This window comes from Schistocerca nitens, chromosome 1 (assembly GCF_023898315.1).
Source record: "Schistocerca nitens isolate TAMUIC-IGC-003100 chromosome 1, iqSchNite1.1, whole genome shotgun sequence".
Taxonomy (NCBI): Eukaryota; Metazoa; Arthropoda; class Insecta; order Orthoptera; family Acrididae; genus Schistocerca; species Schistocerca nitens.
Genome location: NC_064614.1, coordinates 117,997,011 through 118,015,048, shown reverse-complemented (window position 1 = coordinate 118,015,048; position 18,038 = coordinate 117,997,011). Strand labels below are relative to the sequence as shown.

The 18,038-nt window shown below is 42.1% G+C and overlaps 1 protein-coding gene across 1 annotated transcript in view; it reads right to left on the bottom strand.

Annotated features, from left to right (window-relative positions):
- Positions 1 to 3,833: 3,833 nt before the first annotated feature.
- The window catches only part of LOC126242335 (mite allergen Der f 3-like), a 74,190-nt gene continuing 59,985 nt past the window's right edge, over positions 3,834 to 18,038 (bottom strand). The window contains exons 6-7 of the mRNA XM_049948079.1: positions 14,356 to 14,511; positions 3,834 to 4,013 (exon numbers count right to left, since the gene is read on the bottom strand). Of these exons, the coding sequence (XP_049804036.1) occupies positions 3,867 to 4,013; positions 14,356 to 14,511 (303 nt within the window). The 3' untranslated portion in view covers positions 3,834 to 3,866. The remainder of the gene's footprint in view (positions 4,014 to 14,355; positions 14,512 to 18,038) is intronic.

The window sequence follows — 18,038 nt, the reverse complement described above, 5'->3', positions numbered from 1 at the left end:
TATTTATAGACGTTACATATTAAAAGTAGCATTAAACTAGAGCATAGGTATTTGTGTTCATCACATAGCCACGTCTCAAGTGACAACTTTAATGAAGCCGAACTAAAACAACAAAAGAGAAGGTGAAAAATGTAGCAATATTAGCATGCTGATGTGATCAGCAATATTGCAACACCAGCCCACATTCACTAGTAGTAGCTGGGAACATCTAAGGCGGAAACACACTATGTTTCCTGAATAAGATACAACGTAAACATCAAAATGGAGCACTTTTTTGCATGATACAATGTCATTTATGACTAGTTACTATGGGGAGAATCTGACACAGCGTCAAAAGACGTGAGTCGAAACAAGGCATGTGGAGCAGATGACATTACCACAAATTAAAAATATCAGTGGAAGACCCAGTCACGAAGAAACTGTTGCATCTGTTATGGGGGAAACAGGCGAAACACCCGCAGACTTCAAGAAGAATGTAATAATTCCAGTACCAAAGGCGTCATTTGCTTATAGGTACATAAGACAAGCAACGTTTAATAAGTCATAATCGAAAATAATAAAGCGAATTGTCTAGAGAAGAATGGAAAAGGAAAGAGCAGTTTGGATATCAGACACAGAGAGTAGGAGGGCATTGTTGGATGGAAGGCGTTGAGGAGTAGATTGAGCCACCTAATCAGAAAGAGTGTTTCTCTTACACGCTCAATAGCCGTTTTTCATGCTGCAATGCAGATTTGTATATGAATGTATGTGAGTTGAGTGTAGGTGACTGTAATGGATGTGTTTACGTTGTTTGATGATGAGATAACGGAGAAGATTCTCATATTCCTCATCGTTTGGGGCTTTGGATTCCTGTTCTACAGGAAGGCAATCAGACTTCAGCGGGAATTAATTAAAGTTTTAACTCTTGTCAGTTGTGAAACTTCCTGGCAGATTAAAACTGTGTGCCCGACCGAGACTCGAACTCGTGACCTTTGCCTTTCGCGGGCAAGTGCTCTACCAACTGAGCTACCGAAGCACGACTCACGCCCGGTACTCACAGCTTTACTTCTGCCAGTACCTCGTCTCCTACCTTCTTGTCAGTTGTCATTGCTTTCCTCTTGGCAGGAAGCATTCTTTCAGGCACTGCTCTTTACTGGTGCTTAAACTTTCAGACTACAGAATATCATTTAAGAAGTGATCAATATATAAAAATTTTTATACAAGCAACTTGTTTATTTGATGGATAAGTGCTTCGTTGCTGTTGTTGTGGTCTTCAGTCCTGAGACTGGTTTGATGCAGCTCTCCCTGCTACTCTATCCTGTGCAAGCTTCTTCATCTGCCAGTACCTACTGCAACCTATATCCTTCTGAATCTGCTTAGTGTATTCATCTCTTGGTCTACTTCTACGATTTTTACCCTCCACGCTGCCCTCCAATACTAAATTGGTGATCCCTTGATGCCTCAGAACATGTCCTACCAACCGATCCCTTCTTCTTGTCAAGTTGTGCCACAAACTCCTCTTCTCCCCAATTCAATTCAACATCTCCTCATTAGTTATGTGATCTACCCATCTAATCTTCAGCATTCTTCTGTAGCACCACATTTCGAAAGCTTCTATTCTCTTCTTGTCTAAACTATTTATCGTCCATGTTTCACTTCCATACAAGGCTACACTCCATACAAATACTTTCAAAAACGACTCCCTGACACTTAAATCAATACTAGATGTTAACAAATTTCTCTTCTTCAGAAACGCCTTCCTTGCCATTGCCAGTCTACATTTAATATCATCTCTACTTCGACCATCATCCGTTATTTTGCTCCCCAAATAACAAAATTCCTTTACTACTTTAAGTGTCCCATTTCCTAATGTAATTTCCTCCGCATCATGACTTAATTCGACTACATTCCATTATCCTCGTTTTGCTTTTGTTGATGTACGTCTTATATCCTTCGTTCAAGATACTGTCCATTCTGTTCAGCTGCTCTTTCTGGTCCTTTGCTGTCTCTGACAGAATTACAATGTCATCGGCGAACCTCCAAGTTTTTATTTCTTCTCAATGGATTTTAATGCCTACTCCGAATTTTTCTTTTGTTTCCTTTACTGTTTGCTCAATGTACAGATTGAATAACATCGGGGAGAGGCTACAACCCTGTCTCATTCCCTTCCCAAACCACTGCTTCCCTTTCATGTCCCTCGACTCTTATAACTGCCATCTGGTTTCTGTACAAATTGTAAATAGCCTTTCTCTCCCTGTATTTTACCCCTACCACTTTTAGAATTTGAAAGAGAGTATTCCAGTCAACATTATCAAAAGCTTTCTCTAAGTCTATAAATGCTAGAAACGTAGGTTTGCCTTTCCTTAATCTATCTTCTAAGGTAAGTTGTAGGCGCAGTATTTCCTCACGTGTTTCAATAGATCGTGCTCAGCAGGTGGTAGAGTTTTGTCCGAACTGGCTCTCCCAAGGCTGTCAGAAGTTCTAATGGAATGTTGTCTTCTACCGAGGCCTTGTTTCGACTTAAGTCTTTCAGTGCTCTGTCAAACTCTTCACGCCGTATCATATCTCCCATTTCATCTTCATCTACATCCTCTTCCATTTCCATAATATTGTCCTCAAGTACATCGCCCTTGTATAGACCCTCTATATATTCCTTCCACTTGTCTGCTTTCCCTTCTTTGCTTAGAATTGGGTTTCCATCAGAGCTCTTGATATTCATACAAGTGCTTCATCACAATAATAATGCGTCTCCTAGCCCTAGAACACACAGTTGCGTCCATCTTCTACCACAACCAGAATGACAGAGGACGATATATTAGTCTGTAAGAGTCTTCATTTCTCCGTGAAAGCTAAGCGAGATATTTTTATATTTTTATTCATATTTTTATTCATCGCTGACAGTTCTTAATATCACAGATGAGAGCTGTTCAACTTACGTCTTTGAGTTACTATCAGCGTAAATTGGGTAAGTTCGATGCCTGGAGATGTTACAGGATGAAACCCAGTGCTGGTACACAGCCCACCATTCTCAAATAGCATCAAGGGGCCTCCAAGCATAACGCCCCCATCCAGCAGACGGATCTCCATCAACAGTGCCACGCCCTCACTCTACTGGACACGGCAGAGAGATTTCGAATTGATTACAGGACATTGGTGCAAAGTCTGGTGACCTGGAACTCTACATTAACACTCCCCTGTTCTTGCCAGTCAAAGGATTTTAAAAATTTCTTCCGCCACCAGGATTCGTGCGTGCTACTTCCGAGTGTAACGTTCGTGCACGGGGGTGCGTTACCGACCTCCGCTATGTTGGTGGATTTGTGTGACGGAGACATGCAGTGCTGCAGAGGGATAAGATGAGGAACGAGACTCTGAAAGCATTACAAAAGTTTTTCTATTTGGGCAGATGCAAATAGGATATAAAAAGTGCTCCATGATCACTACAAGGTGTATTACATTTTTTAAGCGTGATTTGTTAGATTTCGTCCGATTACATTCACAGATGGAATGTGGGAACAATTATTACCATGTTTAATATGTGCAGAAGAATTAGTACCTTCACCGAGTTTCATAATCACATTTTGATTTCTTTGAGATAATAATTAAAAGTTGATGCCTAACCACCATAATTGCATGTTTTCACTTTGCTGTGTAAGGTGAGCACTGAATGACAGATATTACAATGTAATGATGTTTTTTAAGAGCGAAGGTGAGCATGACGTAAGTATAAGAGTGCTACTACATTAAACTGCTGATGGAATTTTATTGTCACTTGTGTACAGACGTTGATACTGATAACATTTTGTAATAACACAACACTGAACATCAATTTTTATCAATATTTAAAAACTGTAGCAAATACAGGTCTAACGGTGCTAGGGATACAGCTATCAATCACTGGTCCTGTCGATAATCCAATCTACATAGCTGGAGACACGTGTGTAGATTGTGGGGTAGGGAGGCACTGCACATTCGTGGCCCCACGACACCACCCCCACAATCTTCCCCTCGTAGAGCAGTGGACCCCCTGAGTCACCCTACGGAGATCAATGGATAAAGTTAGTTGTTGTATCCGTAGAAAATCATCTTTTAAATAGCTGTATTCTGGCCATTCTTGAAATAATACATCTTTTCTTTCTAGTAATCTTAAAAATATTTGTTTTCAATTCAATTGTAATTCATATATTTATTTATAAAATGTCAGTATTTTAACTAATATATTGATTACAAGCGACAATCTAAGTAATGACATTTATGAAACACTATATAATTAAATAATTATAAGCAACTAATATTAGTACTTCGAATAACACACCAAATCTGACAAATCTTGAATGTAATTTGCTCTTACGTCTGCAAAAATTCAGTTTTTCAATAAAATTTATAACATTTTCTGTGACTGATTTTATTCTATTTCATATGTGTTCATGTTTTCATCTTCCACATTTGAAAGTTAAGCTGAAACTCTAACTTTCAAACAGGTAGCCTGTTAATCGCTATCAGTAAGTCCTACTGAGATGCATTGCTACAATGAGTGGAAGTGTATAATGAGCGAAAATGAAATAATAGATAATGAGTACTCATACATTGTAATATTTCTTCAGGTCTTTAACATATTCATACACATAACTTATACAATTTAAGATAGCTTTCTGCCCTGGGAAACAGAGATAGACTAAAGGTATCAAATGAGACATGGAATTTAAATATTCAGTTTATTTCTGTAAGTGATTGATTGCAAGATTTCTGGATAAGATTGCAACCTGATATGGACTTTAATGGAAATATGCGTTCTAGTGTGTAATGTTCCCACATGAACCATGAACCTCCTGTTGGTGGGGAGGCTTGAGTACGTCAGCGATACAAATAGCCGTACCGTAGGTGCAACCACAATGGAGGGGTCTCTGTTGAGAGTCCAGACAAACGTGTGGTTCCTGAAGTGGGGCAGCAGCCTTGCCAGGGGCAACAATCTGGATGATTGACTGATCTGGCCATGTAACATCAACCAAAACAACTTTGCTGTGCTGGTACTGCGAATGGCTGAAAGCAAGGGGAAATTGCAACCGTAATTTTTGCGAGGGCATGCAGTTTTACTGTATAGTTAAATGATGATGACGTCCTCTTGGGTAAAATATTCCGGAGGTAAAATAGTCCCCCATTTGGATCTTCAGGTGGGGACTGCTCGGGATGACGTCGTCATCAGGAGAAATAAAACTGGCGTTCTAGGGATTGGAGTGTGGAATGTCAGATCCCTTAATCGGGTAGGTAAGTTAGAAAAACTAAACAGGGAAATGGATATAATATATAATGGGAATTAGTGAAGTTCGGTGGCAGGAGGAACAAGACTTCTGGTTAGGTGTATACAGGATTATAAATATAAAATCAAAATACAAAATAAAATCAAAAAGGCACAATGAGTAGCTAGTTTCAACGTCTCTGGATGAAAACGTATATCTAGACGATCTTGTAAAGGATTAAGTTTTAATTCAATTCTTAATTAAAGTGAAGCTCTACCACTATTTTGAAGAAATGTTGTTGACGCTAGATTGCATGGAAGTCATTAATGAAGAGTGCCGAATGCAGGAAGGTAATCAAAATATCTGATGCAGCCAAAATCAGGCTCACAGCAACGACAAAACTACATTAACAATAATAATTACAGAACATATAATTAGCAGTGTAACTGGAATAGATGGGAAGACAAAAATCGTCGACTTGTTGAAGATCATTGTCTGTCAGGAGATTCCCTGCTAAAGCAACTGAAGAAAGATGTGGTTTGGATATGGGCACTAGAACAACAAAATTATTTAGATCTAGTCAAGTCAAAATTATGCCAAGCTACTTGTTGCACCATCCAAATTAACCAAAGCAACAGACAGCAGTCACTGTGTAGCACATCTATGAAGTAAATGGATAATAGAATTTCGCACAATTGCATTTGCAAGTTGGTCTGTAAATCTCTGGGAAAAGTAGTATATAGTTATTCAGCGTGAAGTTTTAGCAATTGCCTGGGTATATCAGATAATACACAACTGGACATTAAAATTGCTACACCACGAAGATGGCGTGCTACAGCCGCGAAATTTTACCAACAGGAAGAAGATGCTGTGATTTGCAAATGATTAGCTTTTCAGAGCATTCACACAAGGCTGGCGCCGATGGCGACACCTACGACGTGCTGACATGAGGAAAGTTTGCAACCGATTTTCATACACAAACAGCAGTTGGCCGGCGTTGCCTGGTGAAACGTTGTTGTGATGCCTCGTGTAAGGAGGAGAAATGCGTACCATCACGTTTCCGACTTTGATAAAGGTCGGATTGTAGCCTATCGCGATTGCGGTTTATCGTATCGCGACATTGCTGCTCGCGTTGGTCGACATCCAAAGACTGTTAGCAGAATATGGAATCAGTGGGTTCAGGAGGGTAATACGGAACGCCGTGCTGGATCCCAACGGCCTCGTATCACTAGCAGTCGAGATGACAGACATCTTATCCGCATGGCTGTAACGGATCGTGCAGCCACGTCTCGATCCCTGAGTCAACGGATGGGGACGTTTGCAAGACAACAACCATCTGCACGAACGGTTAGACGACATTTGCACCAGCATGGACTATCAGTTCGGAGACCATGGCTGCGGTTACCCTTGACGCTGCGTCACAGACAGGAGCGCCTGCGATGGTGTACTCAACGATGAACCTGGGTGCACGAATGGCAAAACGTCATTTTTTCGGATGAATCCAAGTTCTGTTTACAGCATCATGATGGCCGCATTCATGTTTGGCGACATCGCTGTGAACGCACATTGGAAGCGTGTATTCGTCATCGCCATACTGGCGTATCACCCGCCGTGATGGTATGGGGTGCCATTGGTTACACGTCTCAGTCACCTCTTGTTCGCATTGACGGCACTTTGAACAGTGGACGTTACATTTCAGATGTGTTACGACCCGTAGCTCTACCCTTTATTCGATCCTTGCGAAACCCTACATTTCAGCAGGATAATGCACGACCGCATGTTGCAGGACCTGTACGGACCTTCCTGGATACAGAAAGCACGTTCTCCAGATCTCTCACCAATTGAAAACGTCTGGTCAATGGTGGCCGAGCAAGTGGCTCGTCACAATACGCCAGTCTCTACTCTTGATGATCTGTGGTATCGTGTTGAAGCTGCATGGGCAGCTGTACCTGTACATGCCATCCAAGCTCTGTTTGAATCAATGCCCAGTCGTATCAAGGCCCTTATTACGGACAGAGGTGGTTGTTCTGGGTACTGGTTTCTCAGGATCTATGCACCCAAATTGCGTGAAAATATAATAACATGTCAGTTCTAGCATAATATATCTGTCCAATGAATACCCGTTTATCATATGCATTTCTTCTTGGTGTATCAGTTTTAATGCCCAGAGTGTATTAAATCTTCTAAAGTCGAAGATGAAATGTAATCATTACTTTGTTTGCTTTTCGAGAGTTGAAAGGATTGTGCATCCGAATTGTGCTGAAGTGGAGTACATCATTTCTGGTAAGTTTCATGGGTTACAACATGAAGAGAATATTAAATATGCCTATTTATTTGACACTTTCATTTGTTCCCATTATATCTTGTTTCTAGTGGATCGTGATATTTATCTTTGCTATTCGGTACGCACATCTGCTATAAGTAGTTTCGATTAATCAATATAAGCGCTGAAGCAGCTTTTTCGTATACATAATGTAGCGATTTTGAGTCTTTGGAAGTCAGATTTGCTTCCAACTAATAGGATTCATTCGTAGACTGTGGACCATGAAGATCTACCTGCTTGAAAGAGAATTTGCCATTTTCTGGACTGGTTTGTTGGATGTTAATGCTGGTATTGGTCAGTTCTGATGGTGAGAGGAAGATTGTCTCATTTGATGGAGATTCACACTGTTGTGAAGATTCTACAATGAATAAGGAATTCGGTCAGACTATTTCAGTTTATTTATCACAGTGAGACAGTGAGAGTGGCGGTGTTATGATGGCATTGCTTAATTGAGATTTCTCCGCGAGCCGACATGACGAGGGGTACTTACGCAAGGTAAAATGGATCCTCGCAGGTTGCTCATATTTAGTTGAATGGAAGCTTGTTATAGCACCGAAAATATTTTTCTCTCTTTTTAGTGATTCAAGGTTGTTCAGTCAGCTCTCATGAAGTATAAAATACAGAGGGGTCCAGAAAAATGTAGACACTGTTCAACAGTCAATACTAATGGAACAAAACGACGTAACGTTACAATTCTTGGGCTGGAGGGGGGGGGGGGGGGCAGGAGAAAGGGAAGGTTATTTTATGGGTTCAAAGTGACCCTCAATCAAAGAACGTCGATGCCGCTGAACTGTTGACCGGACTACGGCTGTCAGTATTGCTGGTGTAATAGCCACACAGGACACCTCGATGGTTTGTCATAGTCCGCAGCTCGTGGTCGTGCGGTAGCGTTCTCGCTTCCCACGCGCGGGTTCCCGGGTTCGATTCCCGGCGGGGTCAGGGATTTTCTCTGCCTCGTGATGACTGGGTGTGTGTGTGATGTCCTTAGGTTAGTTAGGTTTAAATAGTTCTAAGTTCTAGGGGACTGATGACCATAGATGTTAAGTCCCATAGTGCTCAGAGCCGTTTGAACCATTTGGTTTGTCATAGCTCGTTCAGTACAGCTGTCTCCTACTGAAAAAACTTCCTTTTTCAAGGTCCTCCCTAGGTAGAAGTCAGGAGGTGTAAGGTCTGGAGACTGGGGTGGGCACTCAACAGTTCCTGTCCTACCTGTCCATCGTGTAGGTAGATTGCCATCCAAGTAGGCTCTGAAATCTCTGTGGTAGTAAGATGGAGCGTCATTTTGTTGTAGGTAAAATCTTTCATTTCCAAACACCTTTCAGGTGGCAGGTAAAATTGATGTTTGCAGCATGTGAATATACACCTCACCAGTTACGGTTCCTTCAAACAGGAATGGGCAAGTCAAACCGCGTGATGACATACCACACCGCACATTGACACCCGGTAGGTTAACTTATTTGTTCATGTGGACAGGAGAATTTTCAGGAGACCAGTACCTGCAGTTGTGGCGGTTTACAGTACCGTTCAGTTTGAATTGCGCCTCGTCAGACCATATAACCATCCCTGCATACCGTTCATCGTCGAGAAGCATGCCTTCAAACCACTCGCAGTACTCCAGCCATTGATCTGGATCGTCTTCGTTCAGCGTATGGTGATCTTGGAATGTACACTTTGCACTTTGCAGCCTTCAGAATTCAACGTACGCTTGGTCAGCTTACCCCGTTTTATTGTGTACCCTGCTTCACAAACGAGCTGCTCTGGAAGCTGGACTTGTTGATGTTTTTGGTCGTCCAGACCTTTCCTAATGTACATCCTGAACAGTAACCTTGGCTTGAAATTTATCCTGAATACGATAAAGTGTTGTGGGTGAGATCCATACAAATTACGCCGTTGCCATTGCACCGCCATCACGTTTTCGTTCATTCCAGTACCACTTCAATACGGCCTTGCGTTGCTTAAACGACAATGTCGCTTCATTCACTGCTGCTCCGTCACCTGCTGGAAGACCTGATCCAAGATCTGTTGAGAAAATGCACTACGCTACTGCGTAAAATTGCAACAACACGTTCCAAAGGTATTAACTATCAAATGGTATCTACATTTTTTTGCACCCATCTGTAGATTTTTGCTTGTTGACGAATCGTGATATGCAAACATGATGTTCTGTTTGTTGTAAATCAGAAGCTTGTAAGTCTGTGTGCCTGTGACAATACAAAGATAATGTGTTTCTTTCTGATTTATTTCGAAATACCTCGTCATTCTTCGTACATATACATAAATACATACATGCTTGAATTGTGACACGTTGCATGGCAGACGTATTGTTACTTGCTTGAGTTTGGTTCACGACTAATGAAAATTCTGATGTACAGGGAATCAGTGTTGAGTTGCCACTAAGAGAGATTACTTCTTCTTGCATGCAATTAGATTCCAGGTGATGATAACGGTAGGGTGACGAGAGTCTTACTATGCAATCTTCAGTTATCTGCGTGCTCAACCTGCATGTATAATCTGATATGTTACAACGGTTTACAGTGACTGCAGGAAAGTCAGCAGATAAATGTGGTGAAATGGGCTGTCAATCTACAGAACAATCCACACACTTTGCTTACTTTCGCAGCAAGTAGATTATACTGCATATATCGAGATGATATACATGGAATGGATATTACAATGGATACAAATAAAGTGGAACATTTTACGTCACCAAAACTTTGTGGATCCCAACATCTCACGGTCCTCAGAACCTGATGCTAAGAAAAATGTAACTGTATAGAAGGCCCTGGCCAGCGCCAGTTCCTTCACGAATATGGCCGGCGGTTCAGAGAAATTACAGAAAACGTCGGCAAAGTACGTTAACGTATTGTCAAAACCGCCATCAGGAATTTATGGGACTTTTAAGAAGCCATGAAAGTTGCCTTGTGTTGTAAAATATATCATTTTGATCAAGTAGGCTACACTGCAGTACTTGTTAATCAGCTGTGGTAGTTTCCTTTTTCCCCTAAACCTGTTAACTGAATACCAAGTTCCTTACCCCCTATTCAAAAACATACGAACATCAAATCGACCTGGTAATACTGACAATATAGTCTATCTCCTGTTTATGCAGTATAGTTTTAAAACGACAATAGATCTAGACGTTGCTTATACTTGAAATGTTCGTTTTTCCTATTTCCTTGTAATAGAGCCAACAGTAGTGTTGACTTCAACGCCAAAAAAATCCTTCTGAGACATTATTAGGCAATGTTTCTGTTTGACCAATGAAGCACAGAAATGAACGGTAAAAGCTGTAGTCAAAGGCAGATGATACTTCATATAGCTATTTCTCCTTCCATTTCCCGTTCCAAGTGAAGCAGAAATGACCGTGTGTCTCCGCATGTGCCCTTCTCCGCTTTGCTTTCGTGGTCTTTCTTCGAAGTATACGATAGATGCAAGAGAATAGTTAATAGTACGTAGTATTTGTTCCTTAAACGTGCTGAACATCGTTCGCTAAAAGAAAATCATCTGTTTTCTAAAGATGATAATACAACACTCGTTCTAACTTCATTGGCTCGCTACAAAAGTAGTAGCATGCTTCCAAACCCCTTTTATTTCCTATCTTAACACGACCTGGCGAAGCTTTCAAATACTCTAGCAGTAGCGAAGAACAAGCTTTTGAGATTCCAGCACGGAGTGCCTACCGTACTATTGTTGCAGAAGTCTGCTAGTAAACTCTAAGTAAGATTTAACATCCCTACATAAAAATGCTTATTTATAATTGTTGAGGGAGACTACAAACCTGCCACAAATATTTTTTTAAAAACTTAATTTTATTGCCATGACTGGTTTCGGGTCATTAGGACGATCTTCAGATAGCTAGAGTTGTTTTAGTACAGTGTCTGAATCGTCACCAACATATCACATGTTCCTGTTCTTCATAATCATGTTTGTGTAGTTAGCACCATTGTATGCTGTGTGGATGCCTTATACAATAAATAAAATAGTAATGTACTTACAACTGAAAGCATATAAATTAATTTATATATATACACTCCTGGAAATTGAAATAAGAACACCGTGAATTCATTGTCCCAGGAAGGGGAAACTTTATTGACACATTCCTGTGGTCAGATACATCACATGATCACACTGACAGAACCACAGGCACATAGACACAGGCAACAGAGCATGCACAATGTCGGCGCTAGTACAGTGTATATCCACCTTTCGCAGCAATGCAGGCTGCTATTCTCCCATGGAGACGATCGTAGAGATGCTGGATGTAGTCCTGTGGAACGGCTTGCCATGCCATTTCCACCTGGCGCCTCAGTTGGACCAGCGTTCGTGCCGGACGTGCAGACCGCGTGAGACGACGCTTCATCCAGTCCCAAACATGCTCAATGGGGGACAGATCCGGAGATCTTGCTGGCCAGGGTAGTTGACTTACACCGTCTAGAGCACGTTGGGTGTCACGGGATACATGCGGACGTGCATTGTCCTGTTGGAACAGCAAGTTCCCTTGCCGGTCTAGGAATGGTAGAACGATGGGTTCGATGACGGTTTGGATGTACCGTGCACTATTCAGTGTCCCCTCGACGATCACCAGTGGTGTACGGCCAGTGTAGGAGATCGCTCCCCACACCATGATGCCGGGTGTTGGCCCTGTGTGCCTCGGTCGTATGCACTCCTGATTGTGGCGCTCACCTGCACGGCGCCAAACACGCATACGACCATCATTGGCACCAAGGCAGAAGCGACTCTCATCGCTGAAGACGACACGTCTCCATTCGTCCCTCCATTCACGCCTGTCGCGACACCACTGGAGGCGGGCTGCACGATGTTGGGGCGTGAGCGGAAGACGGCCTAACGGTGTGCGGGACCGTAGCCCAGCTTCATGGAGACGGTTGCGAATGGTCCTCGCCGATACCCCAGGAGCAACAGTGTCCCTAATTTGCTGGGAAGTGGCGGTGCGGTCCCCTACGGCACTGCGTAGGATCCTACGGTCTTGGCGTGCATCCGTGCGTCGCTGCGGTCCGGTCCCAGGTCGACGGGCACGTGCACCTTCCGCCGACCACTGGCGACAACGCCGATGTACTGTGGAGACCTCACGCCCCACGTGTTGAGCAATTCGGCGGTACGTCCACCTGGCCTCCCGCATGCCCACTATACGCCCTCGCTCAAAGTCCGTCAACTGCACATACGGTTCACGTCCACGCTGTCGCGGCATGCTACCAGTGTTAAAGACTGCGATGGAGCTCCGTATGCCACGGCAAACTGGCTGACACTGACGGCGGCGGTGCACAAATGCTGCGCAGCTAGCGCCATTCAACGGCCAACACCGCGGTTCCTGGTGTGTCCGCTGTGCCGTGCGTGTAATCATTGCTTGTACAGCCCTCTCGCAGTGTCCGGAGCAAGTATGGTGGGTCTGACACACCGGTGTCAATGTGTTCTTTTTTCCATTTCCAGGAGTGTATTTACATTGTTCTAATGAAAGGTGTTTTTTTCCTATTTAATACTTACGTATTTTTTAGCAGAAGCATGAAATGTGCAAATGAGTACAACATGCACGTACTGTACAACCGACTACGGCTCAGAAACTTCTCAACAGTATTCTTCATTACAGATGCAACTTGAGACATTTGCTTCACATGTGGTATTATTGTTTACAAGCAAAAGTTATCCTTCAAATAAACATGTCACAGGTTTCCTAATGAGCAATGCTCTCAGTCATCTTTCACTAAAAATAGAATATGCGTGAAAGATTCCACAAATTAATGCAGGAAGTATACTTTACGCACACAAACAACGCAACTTATTAGATAAGGGCTACAAAACAATTTTTGTTATAACATATATGTAAACATATAATTTCAGTATTTGCTTGAGTGTAGTGTCCCGCCTGAATGGGGCAACGTATCTGATCATTTACATTTTTTTTATATTTCATTTTTTTTCAGTCGCAGTTGCACATTTTTGTTCTTTTTCTTTTCATTTTTTTTTAAATAGTTGGGTCAGCAACACTTGATGTCCGTATCCGAATTAGTCAGAATATTTGACGACGAGAATAATAAAGATATGATCAACTTCAGACTGACATCATAAACAAGTACCTTTCGGTACAAATTTATCTAAGTTTTAACGCAGTACATAATAGAAAGTTTAAAAAAATCGAAATATATTTTATTAAGTATTGAGAGTCTCCGGCTAGCGTGTTCATTTGGTTTACATCTGTGTACACTTTCTTCTGTGGCAGCAGTTGAGATTTTAAGCAGTGCTAATACTACAGAATTCAAAGTAAGGACATGCTTGCTTGAAGTTCAACTGTTTGGTGATCTATGTTACGTTTAACTTGTGTGAATAGCTGAAGGAAAATCTGCAGGAACTATTTCTTAGCTAGGTCAGTTGTTGATTGAGAATATGTTGAAGTGAAGCGTGGGTGCCACTGCGTATTTCCAGATCTTTCTTTTCGAGAAAGTGGACGGTCGTAAAGAAACGACAATAAACTAATTTTTTGAGCATTTGTGGCTGGTCTCCATCGACAGTTTTTAATTTAATAACGTGTTGCAGGTCAACAAGATCCAGTATGACTAAAAGAACACTAGTATTTGTTTGTCTTAGTTCTACAGCATGCAGAGTGCTCCAAAGCCACAAACGTGCTCTTTTAACAATGGTGACTGTTATATTGCTGGGTGATCTTATTTAAACGTTGTGACAAAAGTTAACGGCATTCTCAGCCAGAAGTCAGCAGTTACTGACAGAACGGAACATTGACCCATGAGCTGTCTCACTTGTGCTCGTCACCCAAGCTGGCTTTTCACTACGAACTCGCTCTGTACTTACGTGGCAGGAACCGTAGTTTAAGTCCTCGAAACGAGCAGCGCAGATCTGTGTAGGGTAGACAGGGTAGCCACGCTCATTCCACACTGCCTCGCACTCCTCTTGGTTTATTACTTGTATGTCCACTTTGCGCAGTCCATCTAGACTCGGCCCCTGGTACTGTGAAAGTCAACAGTCTTTTCTTATACTAATCATCTTGGGGTTGAAGCTCTTTTCTTCCGTGTTTGATTTAACAATATATATGTTTTTGGATAGGGTCCGCCTTAGCAAAACGCATTTGTTGTTTTTTTAACCCAAACATGTTTCACTGCATTGCAGCATCTTCAGTAGGCTTTTATTTTCCATCTGTTCAAGATAAAGAGTGTTCTTTGCTATTTGTATACATGTAGCTATTAGTTTTCATATAGTGGTTACAGATATTTTGAAAAACACATAAATTACGAATTCATACCTTTTTTACCACATGGTGTGGTTTTTCTGATGTGTTGTGTTTCTACAGTGACCGTTTTTTGCACAGTTTGTCATCTCCAACCACTTACACCTTAAAGTAGACAAATTGTTTAAGTCAAAATTACGATTTGAAAACTTGTTATTTCTATGTCTGAAATTATTTGATCCTATGTGTGTGTCTATTTACATAATGTTTCACTTACATTTTCCTTTTAAGTGATGACCAATAGATTGTGGTCAGAGTCCACATCTGCCCCTGGAAGTGTCTTACAATTTAAAACCTGGTTCCTAAATCTCTGTCTTACCATTGTATAATCTATCTGAAACCTGTCAGTATCTCCAGGCTTCTTCCATGTGTACAACCTTCTTTTATGATTCTTGAACCAAGTGTTAGCTATGATTAAGTTGTGTTCTGTGCAAAATTCCACCAGGCGGCTTCCTCTTTCATTTCTTACCCCCAATCCATATTCACCTACTACGTTTCCTTCTCTTCCTTTTCCTACTATCGAATTCCAGTCGCCCATGACTATTAAAGTTTCGTCTTCCTTCACTATCTGAATAATTTCTTTTATCTCATCATAGATTTCTTCAATTTCTTCGTCATCTGCAGAGCTAGTTAGCATATAGACTTGTACTACTGTCGTAGGCGTGGGCTTCGTGTCAATCTTAGCCACAACAATGCGTTCGCTGTGCTGTTTGTAGTAGCTTACCCGCATTCCTATAGTTTTATTCATTATTAAACCTACTCCTGCATTACGCCTATCTGATTTTGTATTTATAACCCTGTATTCACCTGACCAAAAGTCTTGTTCCTCCTACCACTGAACTTCACTAATTCCCACTATATCCAACTTTAACCTATCCATATCCCTTTTTAAATTTTCTAACCTACCTGCCCGATTAAGGGATCTGACATTCCACGCTCCGATCCGTAGAACACCAGTTTTCTTTCTCCTGATAACGACGTCCTCCTGTGTAGTCCCCACCCGGAGATCCGAATGGGGGACTATTTTACCTCCGGAATATTTTACCCAAGAGGACGTCATCATCATTTATCCATACAGTAAAGCTGCATGCCCTTGGGAAAAATTACGGCCGTAGTTTCCCCTTGCTTTCAGCCGTTCGCAGTACCAGCACAGCAAGGCCGTTTTGGTTAGTGTTACAAGGCCAGATCAGTCAATTATCCAGACTGTTGCCCCTGCAACTACTGAAAAGGCTGCTACCCCTCTTCAGGAACCTTACATTTGTCTGGCCTCTCAACAGATACCCCTCCGTTGTGGTTGCACCTACGGTACGGCTATCTGTATCGCTGAGGCACGCAAGCCTCCCCACCAACTGCAAGGTCTATGGTTCATGGGGGGAGGCTTTATCTTTAACAGATAGAAAATAAAAGCACAGTGAAGATGCTGCAACTGCAGTGAAACATGTTTGGGTTAAAAAACAAAAAATGTGTTTTGCTAAAGGCGGACCCTATCCAAAAACACACATATTTTTTTATGCTAGTGCTATGACAATACGTTCTACTTTTCAAAACATAGGAGTTAAAGCAAGGAAATGTACACTCTAAGACAATAAAAAAGTAAATAAATAAAGATTAAAAACGTTGCACCACAAAGGAATTATTCGATAGGGACGGAAATCTATTGATGTGTTGTACATCTACATACAAACAAATGATTATAATTTTTAAAAGATGGACGATTTTTTTAGGGGGAAGAGCTTCTCAATCGGAGCAAGTCAATAAAGCGTTGGTCCACCTACCGCCCTTATGCGAGCAGTTATTCGGCTTGGCATTGATTGACAGTGTTCTTGGATGTCCCCCTAAGGGATGTCGTGTCAAAGTTTGTCCAATTGACGCTTTAGATGGTCAGTGTCCAAAATCTGGAACTGGTTGGAGGGCCCTGCCCGTTATGCTCCAAACGCTCTCGATTAGGTGGAGACCCGGCGATCTTGCTGGTAGGATTTGGCAAGAACCAAGACAAGCAGTAGAAACTCTCGCAGTATGCGGTCGGGCATTATCTTGCTGAAATGTAAGCCGGGGATAACTTGCCATGAAGGGCAACAAAATAGGGTGTAGAATATCGTCAACACACCGCTATGGTGTAAGGGTGCCGCGAATGACAACAAAAGTGTCATGCAATTGAAAGAAATGGCGCACTAGACCATCACTCCTGGTTGTCGGCCCATATGACGGGCGACAGTCAGGTTGGTATTCCGTCGCAGACACATCTTCGACCTGGAATCTCATTGACTGGAATAGAATTGTCTTCAGTGATGCGTTCCACTTCGATCTGAGTCTCGATGACTAGTGAAGGCGTGTCTGGAGACATCCTAAAGAGTGGTGGGATGTGCCCGCCATATGGCCCGACAACCAGGAATGATGGTCTGGCATGCCATTTCTTTTTCATAGCGTGACCCTCTGGTTGTCATCGCGGCATCCTTAAAACACGGCGTTACCTGATGGTATTCTACGCCCCGTTTTGTTGCAATTCAGGGCAAGCCATCCTTGGCTTACATTTCAGTAAGATAATGCCCGCCCTCACATGGCGAGAAGTTTCTACTGCTTGTCTTGCTGCTTGCCAAACCCTGCCTTGACCAGCAAAGTCGTCGGATCACTCCGCAACTGAAAACGTTTTGAGCAATATGGGCAGCGTCCTTCAACCAGGTCGGGATTCTGACGGTCTAAAGCGTCAATTCGATAGAATCTGACACCGTGTCCCTTACGAGGACCTCCAACAAATTCTATCAATCAGTGCCAAGTCATGTAACTGCTTGCGGGAGTTGGACCAACGCGCTATTTACTAGATCTTTTTTTGAAGCCCTTTATCTTAAAAACATTATCCATTTTTTTCTGAAAAATAATCGTTTGTTTGTGTGTACAAGTACATCACATCTATCGATTTCCGTCCTATTCAAATAAACCCTTCGTCTTGCGTCGTTTCGTATGTCTTACGGTGTATGATGTGAGTCACCTATAGTCAGACGTCTATTAGAAGGACTCAAAATTTTAACACAATATAAAAATAATGAAGCATATAATTAACTATAGCTTAATTTAAAGTAGTTACCATTTAACATTTAAAGTCTAAAGAAGCAACGTTGCATCGACAAGGATTGTCTGAAGACATATACCACAGCTCTCCACTCTCCACAGCGATAGAAAACAGCGGTGAGGTTACTGACGGAAAAAATCTGAAATCGACGTATGGAATACTTGTGCACAGTGTCTCTAAGCA